Source organism: Megalops cyprinoides, chromosome 17 (genome assembly GCF_013368585.1).
Source record: "Megalops cyprinoides isolate fMegCyp1 chromosome 17, fMegCyp1.pri, whole genome shotgun sequence".
Taxonomy (NCBI): domain Eukaryota; kingdom Metazoa; phylum Chordata; class Actinopteri; order Elopiformes; family Megalopidae; genus Megalops; species Megalops cyprinoides.
In genome coordinates, this window is record NC_050599.1 from 12,884,935 (window position 1) to 12,912,034 (window position 27,100).

At 40.8% G+C, this 27,100-nt stretch overlaps 1 protein-coding gene across 2 annotated transcripts in view; it reads right to left on the minus strand.

The window, feature by feature from the left end:
- Nucleotides 1-27,100, minus strand: part of nbas (NBAS subunit of NRZ tethering complex) — a 142,858-nt gene that overhangs the window by 66,187 nt on the left and 49,571 nt on the right. For both annotated transcript variants that reach the window (XM_036549571.1, XM_036549570.1), the window contains exons 30-38: nucleotides 23,538-23,767; nucleotides 20,636-20,748; nucleotides 16,776-16,889; nucleotides 14,454-14,567; nucleotides 12,617-12,774; nucleotides 9,301-9,399; nucleotides 6,627-6,797; nucleotides 5,700-5,813; nucleotides 4,474-4,597 (exon numbers count right to left, since the gene is read on the minus strand). In XM_036549571.1, the coding sequence (XP_036405464.1) occupies nucleotides 4,474-4,597; nucleotides 5,700-5,813; nucleotides 6,627-6,797; nucleotides 9,301-9,399; nucleotides 12,617-12,774; nucleotides 14,454-14,567; nucleotides 16,776-16,889; nucleotides 20,636-20,748; nucleotides 23,538-23,767 (1,237 nt within the window). The remainder of the gene's footprint in view (nucleotides 1-4,473; nucleotides 4,598-5,699; nucleotides 5,814-6,626; nucleotides 6,798-9,300; nucleotides 9,400-12,616; nucleotides 12,775-14,453; nucleotides 14,568-16,775; nucleotides 16,890-20,635; nucleotides 20,749-23,537; nucleotides 23,768-27,100) is intronic.

The following is a 27,100-nucleotide window of genomic DNA, read 5'->3' on the forward strand; positions in this document are numbered from 1 at the left end:
AGCGCACTGCTGTATGCACAATACTTAGAGAGGAAAATAAGGCTGGATAAAATGAGGGCATTAAGAGGTTAGGAAGAGTCAAAATCAGCTGCATTATGCTTATTCGGTGCACTGCTGTGTGCACAACATTTACAGAAGAAAATAAAGTCTGGATCAAATGAGGGCATTAACAGGTTAGGATGAGACAGGGGGGAAACCACTGCAAGGAGCGATGGAAATTGTGCCGCTGCACTTATGAATTTCATTACTTCGGCTTCCCCCGCCATCACATCCTATCCATTTCCACTGCTCCCTGTCAATACTACTGATGGACAGTAAATGAGATTGTGTAAAATGAAGATGCACGCAGCGACAGCGTATTCATTGACGCTGTCCTTATGCATGAACAAAGGATAACATGGTTTAAAAAAGGAAAGTTCTGAGCTGTATTTTTACCGTAATACATTGTTTTGTTCTCCCCCTACCTGTGCAAAATCATTATAAATGTGGTTATATATGGGTCATTCAAACTAGCTTGCATCGCACCTCACTACACCCAGTTCAACACTTCCGTGCTCTTTTTGCAGTGCTGCCTGTGGACGAAAAGCAGGGGGAAGCCTTCAGGTGTGCACCTCCATTGATGCTGATAATACCAGGCAGAAGGAAAACACAAGGAAACACCGGCAGCTTGAGTAAGCAAGAGTTCAAAGGATTTTCCAACTGGCTGATCAACATGTTGAGGTGGAACAGAGGCCGCGGCTGAGGGTCTCGCAGCACAGCGGCGGTGCTGGCTTCGGGGGATTCACAGAGATGCCCAGTCAGGTTTCTCTGTCTGGAGGCTACATAACGGTCTCCAAAGGCAAGAGCAGCAGGCTGAGACTGCATATTTTTCACCACATGGTACAAAACAGGCCCCATGACTGCTGTGGGTCTCCGCACAAAGAGCATATTTCATAATAAGCACTATAACATCAGGATCAGGGACTAGAAATAGTATCAATATTAATCATCATTATGTATTAAACATTACATAGTTTTTTCTAATAATGCAACATGTATCTAGATCTAGGGTAGGGCAATTTTATTCATCACTGAACAAAGGAGGAGGAGCAAAGTAACACCCTCCTCCACAAATATCTACTCTGAGGCTCTTAACTGCATTGCTGAAGATTGGAGAGTACACATGACAAAGGTATGGACTACGACAAACCAGAATAGATCCAACGTAACTCATAGCCTAATATGGTAACACTTTCTACTACGGAAAAACAGTTACAACAGCGTGCAACTACCGCCAGTGTCTCCAAACCTCTCATGGTGTCAGCATGAGGCCACACTGAACACCCCAGAGTCAGGTCTGTCCCCTGCAATGTCCTCTATGTTGAGCTCAGACTCTGCATTCCACATACTTATTGAGCTTAACTTCCGCAAAAACGCTATATGCACCAGCCAAGGTTATCAATCAGTTAGCTCCTGCATTCTGACTTGAGGCCATTCTCACCCGTTCGATCAACGGTGTGTGACTGATTAGCAGTATTTAGGTGTAGTAGGGTTGCTAAAATAACGCCGCTCTGTCTAGCTGTTTGTTTACAGTGTTTTAGGTGACTGAAAGTGACTGCTGGCTTCTAATATGCAAACATTAACAGTAAATTCACTGACTTAAATTGATTAATATACATTTGTTGTAAAAATACAAAGTACACTGTTGTCTGGTTTGTTCTATTCAAAAAATATGCTGAATCAGTTGAGTTGTGTCATATATCTGCACTTGCTCTCCAATACTGCAGTCCAATCAAAACATGGTACAACTCAACCATACATACACATTCACACACAGAACTTTAACTGAACTGTGTAGGTAGACAGTAGGAATGATTTACAGATGCTGCTTATAGGTACCAACAATGTGGGTGCAAATGTATTTTGACAATTGAATTACGATCATTTTAACATTCACTGAGTGCGCCCTGAATGAACTGATCAAAACGAAACTACACAATCACGTTTCAATACCAGCATTCAATGATAATGTGTGATGTTGTGTATGGAAACCTTACAAAACAGACCCGTCTAATTTAGATCCAAGAGTGTTTTCTTAAGCTGTTTTCCAAAGGAATAAACTTGCCACTAGCAAACATAAACAAAACAGGCCAAAAATAGCTACGGTGCAATTTTAATATCCTTTTAATTGGAAAAGCGTTTCGACTGTCGACATGTCACAGGTACACGGAATCAATTTTGACACTTCAGTCATAACTTTGGTTTCACTGTGAGTACTCGCTGTCCTTTCCCTAGCTTTCTTTAACATTTCTCCTGGGGGAAGGTGACTTTAAAAGAATGTTATTTACTTGAATGGCAGCAACAGGAGCTGCATGAAATAAAACCCTGCTCTTTCTTCTGCCGGCGATTTGCATTCAGACCTGAGGGTTTCCATTGATTTTGCAGTTAAGCCGATCCATCTTGCCACGCCGCCTTGATATTTTGACTGGCTACTATCTCTCTTGTATCACAATCTACCGCATTATTTACTGGTGGCAGGGACGCATGAGTATACATTAATTAATCAATATGATCCTATTTCTTCAGACGTATGTCTTCACCTCGTATTTATACAGCAGCAAGATGGATTGCGGGAGAAAAATACCATCTCTAAAATAAATTAGCTTTGTCTAAATACCACAAGCCTGTTTTGTACCTTCAGTACATAGTGTCTATTCAAATCCCTTAGTTATAAAAGCCTGGCTGCTAAGGCTCTGGCTCCCACACCTCCTTCACAGTTCCTCCTCAAACCGCTCAATGGCACCTCGCGTCCTACTTTGGTAAATTACGTTCTGCTTAATATCTTCAAGTTGTACAGAATGGGTGATGATAAGGGCAGAATAAAGCATCTGTAGACACTCAGATCTGTAGATCTGTAGAATTCAGGAGATGACAATATGGAAGAATTTCCAATAAAAATAATAATAAAAAACCCCTTGCACTCATTTTTTGATTCTAAAAGACAGTGTAACTGCACTTTGTGCGCAGCCAAAAAAAAAGACACACGCGTGCGCATGCACACACACACACACACACACACACACACACACTGGAGAAACGCAGGGATGTGAAATTAGACGAACAGAGAATTCATGCTGAGAGATATTGCTTTTCCCTCCAATTTGAGAAAGACAATATAAATGGGTAGTAGGAATAAAGCAGATGATCACAAGCCTGCTGACAGGGAGCGATCACTCTCCAAAGTGGCTGAGAGTAAAAATAGCAAGCTACAGCAAGCAGCAGCACATTGGTATCAAGAGCGATCATGGTCTACAAATGTGTGCGGATGCATTCTCTCAAACCACTGAGAGCTGTTACAACCAGTCACAATACTGCAGAGTGCTAATCACATGACACACGGACACTGTTACCATTGCAATTGCTCTGGAAAAACAAGATAGGTGACATTAAGCCAGAGTTCGTTTAACATTTAAACTTAGACCATTGTTTCTTTTTTTGTCGAAATAAAATAATTAGGCATTGCATTTAAAACAAGTAATTATCAGACTTTGAACTCTGCATGAACCTTTATTATAAGCTTTATTATTTGCAGTTTCTTGTTGTTAAATGTTATCCATAATTACTTCATTCGATCCATTGGCCCTCTGATTAATCGTTTGACTGAAAACTACTTTGTCCTCATTAGTCGCACATGCAAGATGCATTTCATATATAGCGCACGTTTACGTATTTCACTGTATATGGTATATATTTCTGAAATAAATGCTGCAACTACAGTTTCAGATATGTAAGTGAAACGGTATGAGTGACTGGCTTAAATCACTGTGTACCCGATCAATACACTGTTTGATAATATACTGAAATTCACTGTCACACATCATGCTTTATAGCCACCAATGCTAAGCAGCTAAATGTTCCAACAGCCAACACAATTAACACGTGAAATAAGAGTGTTTCTCATTTAAGGTTGCCACAAGTGACGTATGTTTGCGGGCTCAGGCCTGCCTGCAATATGGGCCTGACGGTGAAGTGCCATTGACTACAGTGACGAGTGATTTCCTTTAAGGCTAACCTATTGTTTTATTCACAGTATGTGCCTTTGAAAGCACCCCCCTCCCCCCTCCTGCGAGTCTCTCTCCTCACACTGCGTATTTCAGATCAGGCTCCTCTAAAGACACCATCTGGCCTCTCATAACCACAGAGCATATTTATTATGTTCACTTAATAAAGTAATAAACAAACAATAACAAATTTTGGCAGGAAAATAGAAGTCAATTGCTTTAAGTCTGGAGTTTTTTCTCCAAAAAAAACAAAAAGCCATATGCTTTCCAGATTTTAGTTACACCTTCTGACTGGTTTTCTTTTTAATTGACTAACACAGATGCATCCAAACCATTTATTTAACATGTCATTCTTTATACTGTATTTTAACAAAATGCTACAAAACAAAATAAGAATCTGTGTAAGTAACTCAGTAACTAAGCACCACATTACCTTCTGTGGCTGGAAAGAGGTTTTGGCCTTCGCTTTTGGTTTCGGCGAGCTTGCCGGTCCGCAACAGCACTTCAGCAAAGTTCTCCTGATGAACGTGATCGTAGGATGTGTAGATTTCTTCACTCTGAAAACATTGTTTCATAGGTGTAAATACATCCTCTCTAGAATGGTCTCTCTAGTCCGGCACCCTAAACAGTACACTGAAGACTCGTGTGTAGGCTACTTTCATTTTAACAGGTATCTTAATAGATGAGAGATCTGGAATATAAATACCAGGAGTAAAACCACAGACTGCTATTTTTTAATGAGCAACTGCCATTATGCAAATGACCTTTTTCATAAAACTGAGGCTGTATACCACAAAAAACACTGATCGTATCACAAGACCAATTAAATTGCTCTTCTACAGTGCAGACAGCGCACAACTACAAATATAAGACACACAAATCACATTTAAATCAATGCTGTAGTGATTATAAAAAAAAGGAAAAGGTATGCATGAGTACACAAACATACTGCACATTTCCCCACCCCTGCTACAAGATGTGTATTTCCATTTAAAATAGCAAGGCCATGCCAGAAGGGATTAGGCAGACATTTCTCGTAAAGGGCATGCTAGCCTTTCATTCCACAGAATCTACTCCTCCCACTCAGTGTGCCACTTAAAAGGCCTTGAAACACTAACTGCACCAATGCTGCCAGCAAATTAATGGACAGAACCCGGCAAATTTGTGGAGCTCACTTGTGTTGCTTTGAAACTGAGCCTGACAAATGTGAGACTCTGCGACGGCGGCGAAATTAACACGCAGCGGCGGCTATAATGGAATTAAATCAAATTGCTCGAGTTCCGCATTTGGAATTGTGCAACGCCACAGGACAGTTAAGCACGTATACGTTTCAGCGTTGGGTCTAAAATGGGTTTACGTACTGTCAAAAAGGGAAAGGTGCTGTTTTCATTACTTACATTACCTTTTTTGTTTAGTTTATCTTCAAATACTTAAAAAAGTACAAGAAAATAACGACTGTATAAAATACATCATTGCATAAAATATGCAAAATATATGAAATATAAATATAGCCATATATACATTTTGCCCTTTGATGGAACTGCCCCCTTGGTACAGCATAAATATTACATGTAGGACATCCAAGTGAAATGGTGGAGAGGGAGCACATCTAAAAAAGTCCCCCTTTATACTAAATAATTAACAATACTCACTACTTACTTCATCAATATAAGGATTATCAAACAAGGATTCATAGAAAGGGTTACAGCCTTGTTTTTCCAGGTCTGCGTTTTCCCCAGACGGTCCCTTTAGTGCAGGCCCGGGTCCTTGACCCTAAGGAGAGATAAAGTGGCATTAAATATTTATAAATCCACATGGTCGTCTCAATCGGATCACTTCCAAGGGTTCTCTTCCCTGCACAAGACACAATAAAGGCCAGGCTGCAATCCATTTTCCACAATGATGCACATTGAAATATTCAACAAACAAGTCAATTAAAAATGCAAAACATTAATACTTAATTGCTTGCTCTGCAAGCCTTGGGACCTGCAGTGGTTTTAGCACTCAAAACATTATATGCTTAATGCTGGATTTGAAAGGCATTAGTTAGATTAGCAAAGCTAAGAAAAAGCAAAAAAACAAAACAAAACATGGAAATAAACGGAATATCTAAGTGACAAGGCCGCTCTATTGTGTCCTGTGCATCTCAGAGTGTACTGGTGTATTGATATGCCCTGGTGTGCACTTGTCTACATAACCATAATGTTAGCTTGTAGCTTGTGTGTAATAATGTACTGGAGCATATATTAAAAATATAAATATGGATATGAATATGAGAAGATATATGTCAGTTCAACACAAAGTTACGCAATAAAGAACAGTAAAAAAGGGCAATGTTTGGTTTTCTCTCTGATCTTACTGGTTACCAAACCTGCCTCATTTACAAAAGTCAGCAGGTTAGATCTGTGGGTAGCATGCTGTTTTAGTAGCTTTTAACAGGGAAATCAAACCAGATTGCTTGTGTACATGGATAATATGTAAAATGTATGCTACCTAATTAGGGCATCTGAGTATGCTAACACATGGTTTAATGTAGTTTAAATGAAGCTAAACTGCGTCTGTCTGACTGTACTCAAAAACTCTCACGTGTAGAGGCCTCAGGTAATTGACGGACGTCTTCCACCACTGTGAGTCACTGACGGCATGCAGCACGGCTTTAGTGGTCATGGTGGTGTTAGACAGAACCTCCATGGTTTTAGCGGTGGTTCTGTGCAGCAGGTCTGCAGAGTGCCTGGCTCCAGGCGCGCTCGCGTCTGCCTGCAAAGAGGCAAGCATTCGCATTCGCCGAGTCAGTTAAGAGTGAGTCAGTCTCTCCAACATTGCAACAGCATCCACCTTCAAAAGAGAAACCTGCTGATCCGTGATAGAGGCAGCGCATGTACCGTTTCTTTTTTCTGCAAGAGCCAATTTAAAACGCTACGCCAGAACATGCACACGCGATGTACTTTGCTGTGACGTACAACACAGTCAGCCAAAAGTTTATCGCGCTCATTTCATAAGTGGCCATCAATACTTCATTCAGTTTAAAATAATCTATTTGGAAAACACACAAAGTGGTAAGCAGATGCCAGGCACTGTGTGTGCATGAAATTTTAAACACATTCCTGGCATCTTTCGGCTAGTTAATATGGAATAAAAATGCTATAAATAATAAAGTTGAGCTATTTAGCCAATCAGCGTATTTACTGCATATGAAATATGCAGCTAGTTTATTTAACAACTTCATATCCTGATACACTTTTTACAACAGAAATATATGAATAAATATTGTGCTAACATTATCAACAGAAATATAAAGCATTTTTGTAAAGATAATTAAAGCTGAAGGTTCAAATTTCAGACAGAACACAGACATTGCACTCTTCTGCAAAGTACATCTGTTTAACCCGAGATGACTGTTTAAGATGTAAAACTGAATTTTTTTAACCTTGTTGTTAAGAGTATCTGTTTATAAACCTCAAAAGAGATAAGAAATAAAACAAAAAGCACAGATGGACTCTGCCCAGAAAAAGTGGGAGCATTAAAGAAGATTGGTTGTTCACTGTTCCTAAAGATAAGTATGGTGCAGTGCACTCCATTTGTAAAAATTACTGAAAAGAATCAACCTTAACTAGTAATCAAAAACACTGGGACAGACTCATTCCTCAACAAATGGTGTTTGAATATTCTGCTTGTAAGAATCAAGCAATTCTCCTTGCGAGAGTCATTTTGGACTCTCTCGCAACATGTAATTTGATACTCAATTGAGTGCAATGGTGTATAATAAGCAAAAAAGGCACTAAGAAACAAAAATTTGAATTTGAAAGTTCTGAATCTCACATTAATTACCATAGCAACTAGCACATCAAATGTTTTTGGGAAAAAAAGCATAATTAGGCTTGTCCTTTAGTACCAGTCCACATGGAAGTCAAATAGACATTGCTTTTTAAAAAATTTCTTTTTTCTCCCTTCCTGAGTCTTCAGACTGAGACAGAAAATAAATGCAAGCCAGCAAGGCACCTATGACTGAGGTCACCCCACCGGAATTTTAATATAAATACTGTGCATTCTCTGAGCCATGTTGAGATGTGTAAACTAATCAGAAACTAGAAATAAAACATCCTGAATATAAACTAAATCTCAGAAAAAAAGTGGTTTACACACTGTCACACAAAAAACCGTTATGAAAGAATTACAATGTTATGTTTAATAAAAGTATTTTAAAATTGCCAGCCATGCTTGTGACGTAGGCTGAGCAATGCCAATTAGATATTTAGTAAGTATGACCCAGATTTTAATTCTGCTTTCAACAATCAACCAAGGATGACAACATCCCGGACCGATGTGATATTAATAAGCAGAGTATTATGCACTGTATGTACTGCATTATTGATTAAATCAATCATTTTAAAACTACAACTCGACAGCAAAAAAGCTTCAATTGGCTACTCTGAAGGTGATAATACACAGGTTTCCGTTATTAAAAGGGTTCATTTAACACAGAAACCAAGGCAAACATATGTGATGTTAAGAGGATTGTGGTATAAAGTAAGGTAATAGTAACTGTAGTTGAAAAAATAACACTTTAAGCATGTAGGGATATTAAATAAAGGTGTATTAACTGGCTTCACCTGGTTTTCATTATGTGTTCTGGTAGCAGTTTTTTTCCCCCCCTTCAAAAGCAACTCTTAGTAAAAAGTCATGTAGTTTACTTAATGAAACGTAAAAGCTTTTGCTGATCATGCTAATGTTCTTGTCAAATCACGTTCAATAAACTTCAGCGATTGCAGCTGAAGAAAATTATAGAGTAAGCAGGATCTTCCCATCCCCAAGAAAAACAACCGCCAACACAACGCTTTACCTGGAAAAAATTAACATGAGGTTCCACTAAATTACCTTCATTTATGATTAGTAGTTACACTCATTATAAAGCAAATAAAACCTGTGATATCCAGCTGTTTAGAGAATAGCCTTCTATCTCAGCATGTAATATTCCACAGCAAAAGCAAACAGCTTCAATATCAAGCTGGTGTGCTGCAGACACCGGGGGAAAATAAGGCGATTCAGTAACAAATGCTACTGGTTGAAGACATCTCGGCCCTTTGAATGAAAATAAGTTCAAAGCTGTACTAAAAGCTCACAGGAATTGTCACAGGACACTTCACAGAGCATATTTCATGTAATCAAGTAAGTGTACAAACAACATGACTGGAATAGCAAGATTACACTACAGAATTCTTTTTAATGTTACCAAGAAGCAATCCTCAACAATGTGACGGACCTGCTGGGACTCTGCACCATCAGGCGCTGGTGCAGAATGACTGTGTCCATCTCCCAGGTGAGATGGATCTATCTGGTAATTCACTGCTTGGTACAGGATCTGTTGGGAAGAAAGTAAGGGAGAGGGAGAGAGAGAGAGAGACAAAGAGATAGCGAGTTTAAGCATCATTAGATTTTGATGGACAAACAGCCTCGGAAAACAATTTAAAACTGCATTAATCACTATTTCAATCTCTCATCCGCAATTTCCAGATTCGAATCCAATCATTTCAAACATATTCCAGGGGTCACTGTTTTGACAGTGGCGTGCAATCTCACTAGTAGGAAGCTGTGTCATACCTCTTAAGAAGAACCTTTGTTGGTTGTTCATTCATGTGAAGACATGAAAGGCAATTTGCCACCACACAGAAAACTGAACTGACGGAGGGGGGGGGGGGGCGACGACTCTACATTTCCTGTGTAATTAAGCTGCAATTTACAGACACCACCTGACATTTATAATGACACTTTTCCCAGCCTTCAAGCTGATCTATAAGTTACTCCTGAACAAAAAGTGCAAGAGGGCTGAGGCAAAGAGCATGTAGGGTCGCATCTGCTCTCCGCAACGTATGGGAGACTGAAACACACCCACTGCCATTTCAGGCGAGAAAATGGGGCCGAGTGAGTCACCCACACATGGCAGAGAATAAGGACAAGAGACGGGGCGATATTTCCTCCAGTAATTAATCCTATCTATATGGGTGCGACATCCAGGCCTCAGTGCTGCAATGCCACATAATGATGAAGTCTGACAATTAAATAAAACACTTCCTGAGATGCCAACGTGCCATCTGTTTGCTACTGAGGGATCTTTCAAGATTAGCGCAGCGAGCTTCCCTCTACAGAGTTAACCCTCGCCAGGAGCTTGCTGCATTATCATCCATATGCTATGGAAAAGCAGAGTCCCCACTGAGGCTCCTGTAGCAATTTGGGGCTGATATAAAAGAAGGCTGCCTTCCCTACTGAGATCCAAATGATCTGATCATATGGGCATGTTTTCTACTGTAGCCAGAACAACAGAGACGGTGAAATTGGTGAGCGTATTAAAAATAGGCAGGGTTATTACCAGCATGCTCTATAACAACAAAAGCATTGCAGGCGTAACTCAACAATTATTCTGTTGTGAGCTCCACCAGTGAGGAGGTCACAGATACACCCACAGTAAGTGCTAATGCTGATGAGGTCCGAGAGAAGCTGAAAGAAAGGGACGCTACAGACCAGGCAAAGCTGTACAAATTAAAAAGAGACAGATCAGAATGCTACACAGCCAAGGCAGCGTTTTCATTTTCAAACAGGACATCCAGACAGTGTGTGGCAACAGGTGGAGACTGACCGAAGCTCCAAGCACGCAGGTGGATGCCAAATGGGGCGGCTTTCATCACCCCACTGGAATTTTAATGTAAATACAGCGCATTCTCAGAGCCATTTTGAGATATGTTAATTAATCAGAAACCAGAAATAACCGTGCTTGTGACACAGGCTGAGCAATGCCAATTAGATACTTAGAAAATATAACCCAGATAAATTTCCAGCAAACTAAATTACAGATCAGGGCCTGAATTTCAGTGGATGAAGTGTGTAGTCGACATCATTGACAGAAGAGGTAGACTTCCTGAATACCACTGTGTGTGGAGCTACCATCCCCTGTCAATTCTTGTAAACTTTTCTGCATTTTTTAAAATTTAGTTAATGTTTGGGAGAAAGAACAGGTGTAGAATTACACAGCTAAACAAATGTCTGGTGTTCCAGAACTTCCCAAAGTTTCCCAGTCTCCCAAAAACACCAGAAACTTTGTTCATCTTTAGGTTCGTCCCCTTTATGCTCCTTCATTATTTTTTGCTCTTTCTCATTTGCTGCCACTTCGTAGCTACCCTGCTGAAATCAAAGTTCTCTCTGGAAGTCCACAGCTCAGCAACGATCTTGTTGAGATTGTTCAAAGAATCCTGACTGTAAATTTCACTCTGCAAAGTTCTGTTTTGTGCTTTCAAGAAGCATTGGAACTCCACTTGAATGTCTAATCAACCTGGAGGTTTTGGTGCATCTACTAGTAAAGTTCACAGTTGCACAAAAGCTGGAATCTCACAGTTACCTAGCCCCTCTAGCCACTGACAGTAATTCACTGTTGGGAGCATTTTTATTACAGCCAACAAGTCACTATCAGTTACCTATCATTTATATCCAGCTAGAAGTTATCAAGCAAGGGAATGATTTCTGGCTGACTTGTGACCACACTTTAGTTGTGCTGTTACTATCATTTAAAATGGAATGTAATAGCTAAAGCTTTTTGAACAGTCTTGAACAGGAATAAAACTCACATGATTGATGTCAGGATTCAGAAACGTAGAGCAGGTAAGTATAAAATCAAATCAGAATACTTGAATTTTATGGGTGTCTGTTCTGGAGCAAATGACAGAAGTAAATCAGTATGGCACAGTGAGCTTGTGGCATATTTGTAGGCTTGTAAACAGAGGGTTTCAGGTCTGACTCCCAGGTAGGGCGCTGCTGTTAGACCCTTGAGCAAGGTACTGGACCTGAATTCCATCAGAAAATATGGGTGATGGGTGATGTGAGCAATGTAAGTTGTACATGGATGAGCATGGCTGCTAGAAGAAAAAAAAAAATTGCTTTTTCAAACATATAATTCATACATGTAAAAAAACATCAAACGGACTGCCACAAAATCCTCTAAAGTATAATATAGCAAAATGACTCCCTCTGCGTGTTTGCCTTCCAGAACATAGCAGTCATTCCGAACAGGTGGAACATGCAGCTTAAGCGATGAAGGCATCACCCTTCTGAACAATTTGGCACACATTTCAAAGCTTTCGGAAGTTTATCTTGTTTTCTCAGAAGTGGGGGATGTGAAGAACCTGATAGCGCAGTCAAATTCTTCCTCAACGTCTGCAGCATGGGATGAATTATTCAGAAAAGCTTGCTGCCTGGACCAAATGTGGCTGCAGATAAACGGCTGGAAGCGGAGCGATGCCGTAGCTTTACTTGCATGATAACCCGGCGTTCACCGCTATCCATGCCATCATCCCCACCATCGCCACATTGAGACATTATTTTCCAATGTGGGGAACATCATCAGAGGTATTTTTTGAGGGGGTGGCAGGGGGGTTCTTCTCTCCCTTCATCTGTTGAAATGCCACTGATCCCATCTGGTAGATGACCATTTTTACACAGTAACAATAAGTGACTGGAATCTTGAGCAGCGTGGCCTTGTTTATGCCCCAAAGCCATGTTTGAGAAAAAGCTGGCAGTGTGCGACGGCCCACCTGGGTCTGCAGAGAGCTGCTGGCGGCCAGCAGGGTCTGGATGCTGTCTGGTGGGCAGTGCGTGAGGGCGAAGGCCATGAGCTCCTGACGCGCCCGCAGATCCTGGTAGCTCTCACACTGTCCCAGCTGGCTGCACACGTGCCACCCTGCGCTGTAACCTGGGGAAACGGGCACAGACAGACACAAGAACGAAGGGTGACTCCAGCTGGGATTCCTGCCAGCCTTGCTATGCAAGCGATGCGGAGCCTTTGTTGAATATTTCAATGGGGGACAAACGCAGCATGATGGAGAAAATAAATATAGTGAGTGAACTCTCTGCGGTGATTGAGAGTCAAGCTCAGCGCTACTTCAGAAAGTCTGAGTAGCACTTAGCTGCAGTGCCCCTGTTGTTTAGCTCCTGGCTACATGGATGCTACTGCATACAAACAACATTTCATTGTTTGCCTTTCATTCTTTTCCCCATTTGTTTTTGCTGCAACTCATTTATTACACTTCCCCATTTCTTCCTATGGCAGTCTCCCTGTCTCTGAGGCAGAGCCTGCAATCTGTTCAGACGCCACTGTAAATGTATGGTGATTACAATTAAACTGGGGAACTGGCAACTCTTTTCAAAGCACTTGGAAATCAGCCATGGAGACCAATTATGATTATGATCAGAGATTCACACAGAGAGTGCGGTTTCTCCTGTTATCAGTGAATCACAAAGTCTACCCAGGCTATTTCAAGGAGACCAAAAAGACCCTTATCACTGGCATCTTATATCCTCAAGATGTAGAGGATTTGTTAAACCTGTAATTAAGACATCTTTCAACAGTTGTTCAAGCTCTTTAATCCAAGGCTCTTCAGTAAGTCTCAATATATCTAAAAAAAATCACTGTAAGAAATCCTCCCGTTGACTACATTTACATGCACATGACAGTTCGGATAATGTTCCTCACCCTTGTTATGGTCATATACTGAATTAGCTGTTTACATGCACCATGAAATAGGACCTTATCAGATTAATCAGCGTATTACAAATAAGGCCTGTAAATGATAGGCATACATTCTACCACAAATTATCTTACTTTGGAGAATGGTTCTGAAGATACTTCCTCATACACTATCTTGTGTTTTTTTCTGAGCTCTTCTGCAAAACAGAACACTGCACACAATTATTTCCGAGTTATTCCAAAACCGAAAGCACTTTTTTGTTAGCCATGACAGCTAGCTAGCAAGGGAATTACAACCCAAGATTCCTTGCCAAACACAGACCATGCACAGGTGTGGGCTTATACAAGGAATATTCCAAATAATGGTGTTTACACAACTTAATAAGCCTTTCAGTAAAGGAATATCATGTCTTATATGGGTTTCTCATAACCAGAATACTGGATTACTCATGGTATGATAGAGATTAAGGAGTTCACATTGCTAATGTCATAGTCGGAACACTTAAATATTTGGGTAACGATATATTATGTGAATAATATGTGCAAACAAACATAGCCATTGACCTCCTTGTTTGGATGAAAAGGCTCATAAAACACCGGAAAATATATGGCAAAAGAACAAAGCCGGGAAAGACTCCAATCAATCTGCTCTACATTAATGTATGCATTTACCAATGAACTCAGAATATGTTCATTGAAATGAGCATGCGTTTTCACATGTACACAAATTAATTATTATTATTATTTTTTTTTTATTAAAGTGTTCTGCTCAGATGCTGCTCTTGCAGTTAAGCCTAAAAAGCTTTTAGCTATTTATACTGCTGTAATATTCAATGAAGTGTTTATCTTTTTTTAAGAAAACGGAAATCAATATCTCCTGCTGCGCCTGTGTGGTGAAGCCATACCTATTGCCATGAGATCTTGACAGTGGATTTGGGAAGCTTTGTAGTCCTCATGATGAAGGGCTTGCTCAGCCAGCAGTGTCAGCACCTGCCCCTTTCTCTTTGGTTCATCGTCTCCTGCAGACAGGCAAACAAAAGCTCAGCACTAGTGCCGCTGCACTTTGCTCCCATAAAGCCCTCGTGAGTTTTCGATGTGGACGGGCTAAGCCATCGCGGCGAAGCGTCTACATGGAAACTGAACAGTGGGCTGTGGTGCCGCAGCGTGGCATAAAGGAACTGGGCTCAAGCCCCGAGGGCTTGGTGATACCGCAACTGGAACCCGGATGTGGTGCAACAGAATTTAGTAGTGAAACTGAGAATGTGAGATTTTCTAATCCTACATTTCTAATGAAGATAACTATCTATCTTGGAGTGCTGTGTGGATGGTATGGGTGTTGGCACAAGACCATCAGCAGACATATCCACATTATATTGGTGCCCGTGACTAGAGTAACTGATGCCTACTGGTTGTCTGCTGTGGATGTTAAGAGGAGAGTGAAGTTCAACAGCATAAGGGAACACCCGAATGGCCATTATAGAAAATGATCCCACTCCCTACAGATGTATTTCCATCTGTCTAAAAAAGGTGCCAGACAGCGTGATACAATTGATGCTAACATAAAGTATACCACTGAAGACTTACCTTCACATAGATCATAACTCATTTTCAAAAAACAGATTGATACATCGCGAACAGACTGGAAATAACAAACAAAAACAAATCATGTTTGTAGATGTGCTTATTCCCTTTGAGGTGGGTTTTCTAGGCAGGCCATCATGACGGGATGTCTGGGTTGCATCTGATGCGTTTTAAATCATTTTTCATGTATTACTGTTTACATCTTGCTGTTGGAGAAGCTTTGATCGTTGTCCAAAACAAAACATGACCAAATTTGTGATTAATCTTTACTGCAGAGGTTTGTAAAAATGTGTTTCAGGACATGAGTGAAGCTAATACATAGATAGGTTTCATAGACTTTAATATTGTTCTCTTATTTCAATTCATGTTTACTTAAATTCTGATAGATGCTCACGGTAGAAAGGCTTACAAATTTGTGAGCTACCCTGCTCAATTTGGTCTTTTTTTTTTTTTACAAAAATTCACAGATAGATTTGAAAAGTACTTGACACCATACCATAATTTTTCTACATACTGTTGCTGAAAAAACTCACAATGTGAGTCAACAGGCACAGATCATATAAGGCTAGTTGCTACGTACGAAATTATACTGGAATCTTTGATGAAAAGCGCCAGATTGCCACTTTGACATGACTTTGCCGGCTTCTCATTTACTCTTTCTGACAGGGACAAAAATGAAAGCTTAAGGAACAATCCCTGGGATTGTCAGAGAAGGCTTTCCGGAACCTGCCGCCCGTACAGAGATAAACAGACCGGTGCAGAATCAGCCTCTTCCCTCTGTTTGCTGATCTTTTATTTTGGCACCGAGGGACTCAAAGGCCCTCCACGGACTCGAAATCCTGAGGGCACACAGGCGACAGAGCGGAGAGCACATCAAAGCCTTCCCACCTGCCCGCGCCGGCGCTCGATTCGACGGGGAAGACGCGAAATCAAGACCCGAATCCCGTCCTCGAACCGGCAGGACCGGCGCCGTGCGGAACAAGGCCGGCGCGAGCCCGGCGCACGGCCGCGAAGGAGGGAGAGGCAGATTAGCGACAGCTCGCAGCGTGATCTGCATTTGGGCTACGACAAAATTCTAAATCTTTAATGCCCGTCCCCATTACAGGCGGACAAGTCAGACACATCGCAAAGGGAGTGCGATGCTGGATCCCCATGGCTTGGCTCTGTGCTGCTGCGCACACTCCCAGCCTCGGCCCTAATTCCACGCACGGCGCAGAGAAAGGCCCTGGAGAGCAGCATTCCCTCCACAGTCTGGAGAGCATGCAGCCAGCTGGATGAAAAATTAAAAACCTAGCTTTGGGCTACGCTCTCTTCAAAACCAATTCGTCCTTTATTTTTTCTTTTTTTTTCCCCCCCTCTCTGTTTCTTCTCTATTTTTTTCCCCCCTCAGACACAAGACTCTTTTCAGTGCTATCATACTGGAGGAGGCACTCCAGACAAGCAAATGCTGTGTTCACCTACACTGGAAGATTCCCTTCATTTAAGGAGGAGAAGGGGGAAAAAAAAACGAACCTCCCCTGAGCAGGGATTCGAAATGTGTCAGTGTGTCAGAGGAGCAGAAGAAAGCGAGGCTCGCCGCTCAGCTGCCTCTTGCTGTGCCGTTGCTCTCTGCGCGTCGCGCGTGATTAATATTTACACGGCGTTACCTGCCACGCGGAGCTGCCTGGCCAGGCCCAGGAGGACGGTGGACTGCTTGTAGGCGGTTGGACACTGGCGGATACACTCCTCTATCAGGGTGAGGCGGTCCGACCGCAGACGCACTGGATCCAGAGAGAAGGGGGGGAAAAGAAAACACCCTTATTAGTGGGAGGAAACACGTCTGACTGCCTTTCAGTGGTCAAACAAAGCAGCATCAGTGGCTTCATACAAAACGGCGACAGGGGAGTCGATGGTTTCCAACAAAAATGATAAACACATTCTCCTAAGACGCTCCTTCATACACAGAGGCCCATGCAATATGGCTTCCTTTCCTTTTCTTTTTTGCCAGTACTGATGATGATGTAATTTATTTCCTGCAAATAAATCTTGCTTACCTATAAAAATGATGGTACAAGGCATTACACTGAAACTGTTCAAGGGTTCAGCTCTCATTAACGCTTGGTTGGTTGAGATCAATTTCTGAATAAAATACCCTGATTGTCATATTAGTGGCAAGTTTCCTACTTGAAATAGGAGGAAAAAAAAACCTGGGTCATATTCACACTTACAGGATATATTTACAAATGTCACATTGCTGAATACCAATAATGCATTTCCTACTCACAATATGATTGGAGTATTTGATAAATATGAGTGCAATATCCTCCCTCTTGCGGATATCCTTTACTAATACCAAGCTTTCATGGTCACAAAAGGACCAATACATCAAGTAGAAGAGAGCTTAATTTCATTCTAACATTATATCAAATGTAAGAACTGGAAAGGTGAGCAGATTCCATCACATTACTATAATTACCATCACTTTATGGCCTGTACAGTTACACAGTATATGAAAATAAAAACATCATCCATGTTGTACTATGAAAGAAGAAATATTAACCAAAACTCAACAGAAAAGACCTACTTATTTGCACTGTATAGACATTATCTGTAAAAAATCTTATCTGCAGATGTGGCTAAGAACCACTCAACTGCCGTGCCATTTAGGACTCCAATAATTTAGAAAGAACGTATGATTGATATGAAAATTTTCATCTGGCGAGGCCATCTGTTTTTTAAAGTGATTATGATTTTATGGCGGGGGGTATATTACTTTTTGATGCATCGCCTGTTCACCCTGTGTTAAAATATTAATCACCGAAAACACCTTCAGACAGCAGACGGATGCTGACAGCCTCGCCCGACCGCTTCCATGGGACACGCTGTGCTCTCGGTGGGGGTTTCTTAATTTCAAGGAGTCCCATTCCAACTGAAAAGCGCGCTGCCCTGGACGCTCAACGGGAATGATCGATTCGCTCTTGGCCGACCGAGGTGCCATAACCCCTTGACTCGCATGCACAGCGCTCAGACGCACACAGCAGACGCAGGCGGTTGCCCTTCTGCATGGCTAACCTACTGTCTGAACAGCTGTCAATGCAGAATTGACTTCTGTGACCCCCCCCCCCCCCCCCCCCAAGCCCTGACTGATGGGTTCAGAGAGCAAAGCACCTTCAATCAACTGAAGCCCAAAAAAAGAAAAGAAAAAAAAAAAACACCCATCTCAATCAGAGCGCTTGTAAGCTCCACAAACCAATGAGCTGTTTAATTCCCCTTATCACTGCCCTTTGGCATTTGTAGTTGGAAAACAAATTAAAACAACATTTGATACCCCTGCACCTGTGAGGCATTCACCTTTATCTACAATACACAGTCAGGCCTTTAAGTTCTGATTTGGACACAGAAAAAAAAAAAAAAAAACTGGCATCATTATTGTACCTTATACTAAGATATTGTTCTGTTCTTCAAGCATTTTCACAACTCCACATAAATGCAGAAGAAATATGCACTGAACACCCGAAAGGACTTTCCTAAGGACTTATAGCATTTGATCAATTAGGTTTGGCTGGGAAAAGAGTAACTTTCACTGTTAAAACGACCTAACGACCAAGAATTTCCGGGATAACATTGACTAGTTAGCAAGTAAAAAGTCTTAAGACAATAAGACAGTAAATCACATTTGAACTGTACCAAAGCCTTGCTGTGAAGATCTTAAAATGCAGCGTCAAACAAACACCACATAATCAGTGACAGGCACCAGCTGTCTGTTTGAGTCTGAGTCACCCGAGGATTGATGAGCAATAATTCTGACAGCGTCAGATAGCAGAGGATATTGGCTTTGCTGATAGCACACACTGTCATTGTGGGATGTGGTATTATTGGACAGACGTGTGACAATGATCAGCAGTGATATGCTCACTCTCTCTATTTACAGAAATTACAGTGACTTATGAACCACAGGGTCATCTAATATTCTGCAGACTGAATCCGAGAATCCATTCCAAAATAGAGCAATAATACTACACTTCATTGCCAGTGTGTGTTCAAACATACTGTATATGAGAGTGAAACTTCCTCCCGTTCAAATGAAACGGTGCAGCACTGCCAAATCATAGGGCGAAAAAGTGATACACAAGGTTGCCATTAACAGTATGAAGCAAAAAACAAAACAAAAAAAGCGTGAACCACAGCACTACTTTCATGTTCTGCTGCATAAACTTTCAAATACAAAATGTAAATCAGCCCAATTTATTCGGCATTTAATTAAAAAGAGAGTAATTACAGGATCACCCATTGGTTGCGGTACAAGGGGAACATTTGGTGTGGGGCTGCACAAACGCCACATCATCAAACATTTAGAATGGCGCTTGGGTTTATGGGCCGAAATGGCCCGGTGTAGGACGAGGGGGACATCTGGTTCGCTGTGCTGACAATCACACTGTACGGTGAGCTTTACTGAGCTCTTGTTCCAGTCAGAATCATTTCTAGGGCTCAGACCTAATTAGTACAACGGCCAGATGTTGTTTGCTCCACTGCAGTTTTGGATGGCTTTTTTTTCTCATCTAAACACATGTATAGCCTATCAGAACGCTACTCCTTATCCATCTGAGTCGACTTTCTTGAGATCCAACGTTTCTGAATGAAAGAGAGGCAGCCTAATATAGCCTTATATATATAGCCTTAATACATACTGGGTGTGAGATCACCTTATAAATATATAAAAAACAGGCATTTAAAAAAGACACAAATAAGTATGTTCAAAGCAGACAGTGCAGATCTTTATGCAGAACAAGGGTGAGGCAAAGGCAACAGAAATTGTAATGCATTGTGAAGGTCCACAGCCCTGTCTCCATGGATTACATGCCCCTGTGGACTCTGTGCCATTACAATCTGACTGGGGTTGACTGATGCCTAATGTCTTCACTCAGGCCATGGTCAGCTGTCTGGTCGCACACATCCCAAGGTCAGAGTCACTTTCAAACACAGCCGCTAGTTGCCATTATCTTTCTATTTTCGGGATGTTTTGGGATGCATTATCATTACAGGGAAGACGACTTGGGGGTAGGAGCAGGGAATGGGAAATGACTCTGACACTAATCCGTCAGGCTGATTAATACAATAACATCTGACTAAAATAGGATATTGTTAAAAAAAGGAAAGAGTGGGGAAAAAAAGAAAAGCCTTTTTTAAGGAATCGCTTTCCTTTTAGAAGGTCCGCTTTGAAAAGCAAGCAGTCTCAGCCGTGAGCTCTTAAAACTGCTTCAAAGCGTACAGAAGCAGAAGTGTGTGCACTTCACTGAGGTCTGCCTCATTTTACACATTTATGGGAAAGGAACACAGAACACTTTCATCATAATCAAGTAACATTCCCAACAGTTCCAATGGAACACTATAAACATGACAGCAGAATGTGGATGCTATTTCCTCACATTACACATCACCATGACTCCGTGAGATTTAAGTCTTTCCAAACAGAAAGGGTGCTGTCTGTTCTAAAGCCTTAACTGTTTTTTTTTTTTTTTTGTAGTACCTTGTAAGGGAAGGATTTTCACTTCAAAGTGCTCCAACTGGCTGAGTGCACTGATCAGGTCCAGCTCTTCCTGGATGAGAGGTGGGCAGTCAGAAATCAACTGCAAACAGGACCTAAAGGAACAAAAAGAACAATAAACCCCCTGTTGTTGCTCTGGAAGAACACTGAACAAAAACAGACCAGCACCAAAAGGATCTATTGGTCTTCTCCAATCAGGCTGTATATTATATTTCACTGTCAAACCCCCGATGAATTATTCACACACGCACACAAAATTCAATAGATCAATACTGTATTGAATACTGCAGAGCACATTTCAAACATTCTGAAACTATGTATGCAAAACAGACCGGCTCCTCCAAATGGCTGCCCTGATCAGTCTCGACCAAATAACACGACCAAATACACAGGCGCACAGTGGCACAGGTGCATAATTTCACAAAACTTTGTGTGAGACGCATGCTCAATAAAATGCATGCTAGATAATGTCCTGTAGGTGCTAATACTGTCCTGTTAGTATTAACAAGAGTTCCAGCTAGGTCATTTGAATACCTTACTCCACCTCCTAATTGGAAACCTTTCTATATAACAACAACAGAACAACAACAGCTTAGCAGTAATATATATATTTTTTTACATGTGCATTACTCATTACTGTTGGGAAAGCAATTAGTGGTTAAATGAATACTCAGATATTTGTTAACATCCTTAATTGAGTCTTGATGATTTGTTGTCCTTTCAGGCCCGCTGCAATTATAGGAGATTATAATATGAGGACAGTGAAGGTGACTGAAAAAGGGACACAATTAGCCTAAAGAGCTTACTTATCACTTCCACTGATTACTGAGAAAATCCTGTTATTAGCTGTAACACACTCAAATCAAACTAGGACAGGCTCCACACATGATTATAGACATATAGAAGGCTTATAGACATAGCAGTATAGAATGAATTTACATTTCTAACACTCATGGGTATACTTGGGAGTTGTGTCGCAGAAAGTAAATTTGTAATGTAAGAGATAATAATACAGTTACACATGTGCATTTTGTTCTAATTGCAAATGACAATGAAAACTGAATACAGAACTGGTTTTGAACTAAGAAGAATTTTAATGAAAATCTTACATAAGAAAAAGAAAACAAAAATATTTATTTGTGTCTGTGCGCGTGTGTGCGTGTGTGTGGCAATGTTATTTTTCCATTTACTGATTTTTTTTTTTTTTTTCATATGACCCTCTATACTAATGCAGCACCAATGCTAAAAAAGCAAATAATAGACCTGTTATTCCTATTTTCTTGAAAGCAATACCTTCCCTGGGCCCACAGTCAGCCTGTATTCATTCTACAGGAAGAAAAAAAACTTTCTTAGGTGTTCAATACACAATCCTACTGTGTCTGCAAGCTCCCTGAATGTGGAGAAAATCAGGTTTTTAAAAAAGTTCTCAGTCAGTGAGGAGTGGTGTGTGGAATTCACAAAACTGAACAAGAAAGGGCTGTTCTCAAACACTGAAATATACAGGTCATCGCCAAGTGTGAATACCAGTCAAATACTGCAATGGCACATTTGACTAAACTGGTAGTTTTATGTTGACTAGACACTAAATGAGAGACACCATAATGCATTTCCCTATTTATAATAGTTTGTCTTAGTTTGACTAACATTACAACATTACGAACATAAGCAAGAAGGTATAAAGATTCTTATTGTTATCTGTGCAGAAAGCCACCTCCGCCAGTTACACAGATCAAAGCTTACACTGTCAAATAGAAGACATACAATTTGAAGAGTAAAGCTGTCCGTGTGTAAATGTTAGTGTATTCGGTAATTTCTCTGATCTCCATCATGCACCTCCTTCAACACAACAAGCTAGCCAGATAAACAAACACGTTCGCACACCAGCTGATTCTCCTGACAGAGGGCAGAGGATTGTTAGTTACCATCTGGAGATGGCAGCCCATATCAGTAAATGGCCTTCAGCCTGTTTTCAAAGCGTAGTAAATAAATCGGTTGAATTAACTGATTCCCCCTGCATCCCTAACCAAAGAACTGTGCACACGTTCAGAACTGACTGCAGGAGTCTAGCATGTCCTCTCCCTGGCATTAGACTGAATACCTCATTATTTGCCTTCCAGAGCTGCAGCTTCAAAAGGGGAGCCCATCTTGGCAGACCTGATGATTTGTACAAGTGGGGATCTGTATAATCTTTGGTGCTGGTGGGTTTGTGAGAGATTAAAATGGAAAGGCTTGCTGACAAGTAATTGGAAACTCCAAAAGAATATTGCAGAGGAGGAAACGTAATTGGACGTCCTTCAAGTAAATTATATTGGTGTAGCACCATCCGTTAGAATCCAGCCTCCCTTTGAGGAAGGATATGGGCACAGCTGCCCAATTTTTCAGCTGATATAGCAATCTTATACATTGATTGATGCCAGGTTATTACTCCATTAGACAAGAGTGTAACGAGTATTTTGCATAACATGCCCTTCAATAAAAAGTTCCTTGTTTTTAATAATTAGAGGACTTAAACGACCGGACCCAATGTGACTGTGGACTTGTGTTTCTGACCGACAGAGAGAGGATAATTGTCTTTCATAAGTTATATCGATAAAGAGAAAACAAGCCAAACAGGACTTCAAAATCATGTAATCAATTGCCTAATGAAGCAGAGTAGGCAAAAAAAGCCAGCTGGAAGACAACCAGCAAAAAGTGAAACATATATTTTCTTAATTATAATAACCATAAATACATGCATAAAAATGCATACACAGTAAACCTTGAGCACAAAAAAACAGAATGCTGTCACATAACAAACCTTGCAATGCAAACCAGAAACCTGAGGTAACACTTTACCACAAAGCAGACAAAACCTATAAATAAAGAACACAACCGCTGTAATTACCGTGCGAGGGTCATGCAGTTGTCAGTGAGAGTGGTGGAGGAGTTGAAGTACTCCCGCGCGGCAGCCAGGACCAGCTCGACGCTCTTCTCGTAGGAGACCCTGGAGTGACCCTTGCCCCTGAAGGCCAGGCTGACGGGGATGTCCTGGGACACCGCGCTGCAGTGCATCATCTGCCCGGCCAGGCGAATGTTCTCCTGACGGCTCGAGCACAGCAAGCTCTCCGTGAAGATCTGAGGTCGGAGCCGATGGGAACGGACAAGAGAGGAGACCTTCAGGGACTCTGTCACACAACCCTGCTTCGGACAGGTGCTTATTTAGCTACAGGGCGAGCGGGACAGCACACACTTTAAAAAGGATAAAGCAAAGCAATCTTCTTCAGCTCCACTCTCAAGTTCACTGAATGAAATCAGCAAACAAAAATACAAAAGAAATCACAACAAACTCCAACGCAGACCCCTGATCTAGAACAATAAATAATCATCTTGTTGCCTTTTTAGAATTTTTTTTTTTTTAAGATGGTCACAGCTTTTTCTTGCTCTCAGTCTTACGTCTCTATGTCTATCGCTCTAGGCATTTTCTGGCTTTTGCAACTGATCCGGGATCAGAATAAAAATTTAACACTAAGTGGCGGAGTTAGGACCTGAGGTGAATAATCAGTTCTTAAATCTTCATAAAGCAACTGTAGCATCTTTTTGTAACCTGGGCAACCTGGACCATTATAAAATTATCAAAAAACACAAGTATATGTGTGTACGTGTGTTTACAGTTTATTTGTAATGTTATCTAGAATGAAGATTACTCTATAGTATACATAGTATGTGCATTTAACAGTTATTAGTTTCAACAAATGATTATTAAATGCAAAACATATTATGTTAAAATATCACAATGCTTTTTGTTCCACAGTGTAGTTTTCCCCAGCCAGAAAACAGCTGAAGATATTCATTTAATTTTTATTACCCTGCGATTCAGATGGAGCTGATTTTGCTTTCTTTGTGCTTGGGTAAGTGTAAGGGGGTGAGAGAGCTAGAAAGCAGAATTCTTCAAGGAGGCAAAGTGTTCTGTGAAAGTAAGAGAGGTGCAAAAAGATGCCGACTTTAAGCAAATGCAAGGCGCAATTCTCTGTTTTCAGCAGTCACAGAGTTGACTCCCAGACGTTTTCTTTACATCACGCTTGTGCGAAAGGCAGTCCTCCCTTGTCACACAGTGATAAAACAATGTGTCAGGATGCAGCCCCCTGATAGCACGTCCCCCCAATTCAGACTTCACAGGTTCAGTTTAACCATCCTGACTGGGGAGCAGAAGAGGAGTCGGAAACTCACATCCCCTGCTCTTAAGGCTTAACAGGATGAGACTGTTCAAAGCGCATCTCCGGCCAGCGGAGCCCCAGAAAGCTCAATCACTCCATGGCATCAATTTAATTAGGTCTGCAGAGCAGAAAAGGATTTAACTAAACAGTGTGATTACAGATCACTCGATATTTTAATTTTCTTTAGCCATTGTGAGGACCGAAAGAGATTTGTGAAGCCTAAATTACACTGCAGTTTCCTGAAAGTTTTTTTTTTTCTTTTATTTGTATAAAGAAAATACTCTCCTTAAGACCAAGGGTGTCATTGTGGTACACAGTATGTACAGAGAACCTCATAGGTATGGAGGATGTGGAGATTTGCTTTCTAAATGATAGGCAGGAAGACAATCTGTGTCACATTTTCTGTAGCATACACACTGTATGACCTTCTTGAATATCAAAGAGATGGGGCCAAAAGGCTTTATGAAAGCACATTTAATACATAGTGCATTTTTTTTTCAATTTAAAACTTGTTATATTGCCAAAAATGGTGTCAAATGATGTCAAATCCATAATTACCTTCATTCATTTTAGGGAGAATAAGGCTGACCAGATTTCAATATCCACTATAGTAAAATGACATACTGGAAGCAAATTAACCCATAAATGTTAGGGTTCAAAGGTCCTTTTCAAAACAGTACAGGGTTCATGGATGCAATTTTTTTCAGGGGGTTTTATGTGTGGAGGACAACGGGAGACTAAAAAAGTATTACTCATTTCACGTAGCGCTGTAGCGCCTTTAAAAGCACGGGATTACATACTGAGCACTTTCTTTTGAATTCAGCTCCTGCACTTACTGTACATTGCTGGGCTCCTTTTTTTTTTTTCTTCTTCTTTCTTTCAAAATTTGATTACAATACAACAATGATAAATTCAATCAACACATAAAGCTCTTCCTGGTTTGTCTATATGAACTATGGAAAGTGATTATGTTGATTGATGAATCCAGAGACGAAACCAACAAGGAGCCATTAATGACGGCTTTTACCCCAGTGTTTCTGTGCAGCTATTCAGAGTGAGTATTTATGAGGCAGGTGAGGGAGCGGTCGAGCCCAACAAACTGCAGCACACATTGATCAAACAGCACAGCCCCGTCAAGCCCTTGTTCTCTTGCTTTTTATACTGCCTGTGGTATCCACTGGTGCTTTTCAGGGATTGGAAGTAAGACAGTGGGTAATGTGAGCATGCGCACAAATACACACACACATACACACACACACACACACACACACACACACACACACACACACACACACAAACATATAACGCAACCAAAGGATGTCATCAAACTCAAATAGGTATTTGATGTGACTGTTAAATTGTATATTTAACATATGCATTTATCATTCCCCTCTCTAAATATACAGCAATACGGTAAATACTTGGTAAATACGGAACTGTTTTAAATATCAATCACTGTGATTGATACTAGGGATTTCAACCAGGAGCTTGTGGGTCATACAGAAATGCCGAGGACCATCATTATTAATCACAGGGGCATTCCTTCTCCTTGCAAGTCATTTTTTCCCTTTCCAAAGTACAAATAAATAAATAAATAAACAAACAAGAAGAGTCTGATTAACTCACCATACTTTTCCTTCTCCATCTTATTTATGTCTTTTCCTGAAATAAACTTCCCATAAACAGAGCATTCTTTTATTGTTACTGGATTTCTTTTTCCGAATGATATCTAACTGGCACTGTATTTGCCTTGCAGTGCACTGAATCAAACAGACATATCAACCCTGTTTTGACACATTCAAATAAGATACATTCATCCTGCAAAACTGGATGAAACTGGATTGTTTGTACAAATCTGATAAATGGTATTTTTAGAGTGACAGAAAAGACGAAAAATACAAATGTTAAAAACCATGAAAATATTTGTAAAACGCACAGAGAAAAGGATATTCACGTTTTGTTCCATATTTGCTACAGATGCACAAATGATAATCCTAACCAAAAATAAATAAATAAAAAGGTAAAAAAACAACTTAAAATTACCCACTGCCACTGATTCCTTTTAGAATTTACAAATATCTGGAGAGGAATGGAGGGGGAAAGGTGTCAAGACCAGAGTTTCTGTCAGGCCCTCCACAGACTGATGTCTCATGAAAGCAGCTTATAAAATAACTGGGGACACCTGTTCTAAAGCGACCAATGAATATACAGCTGGGAACAACGGAACGCCTAAAACTCTGCAAAATTCAGACAT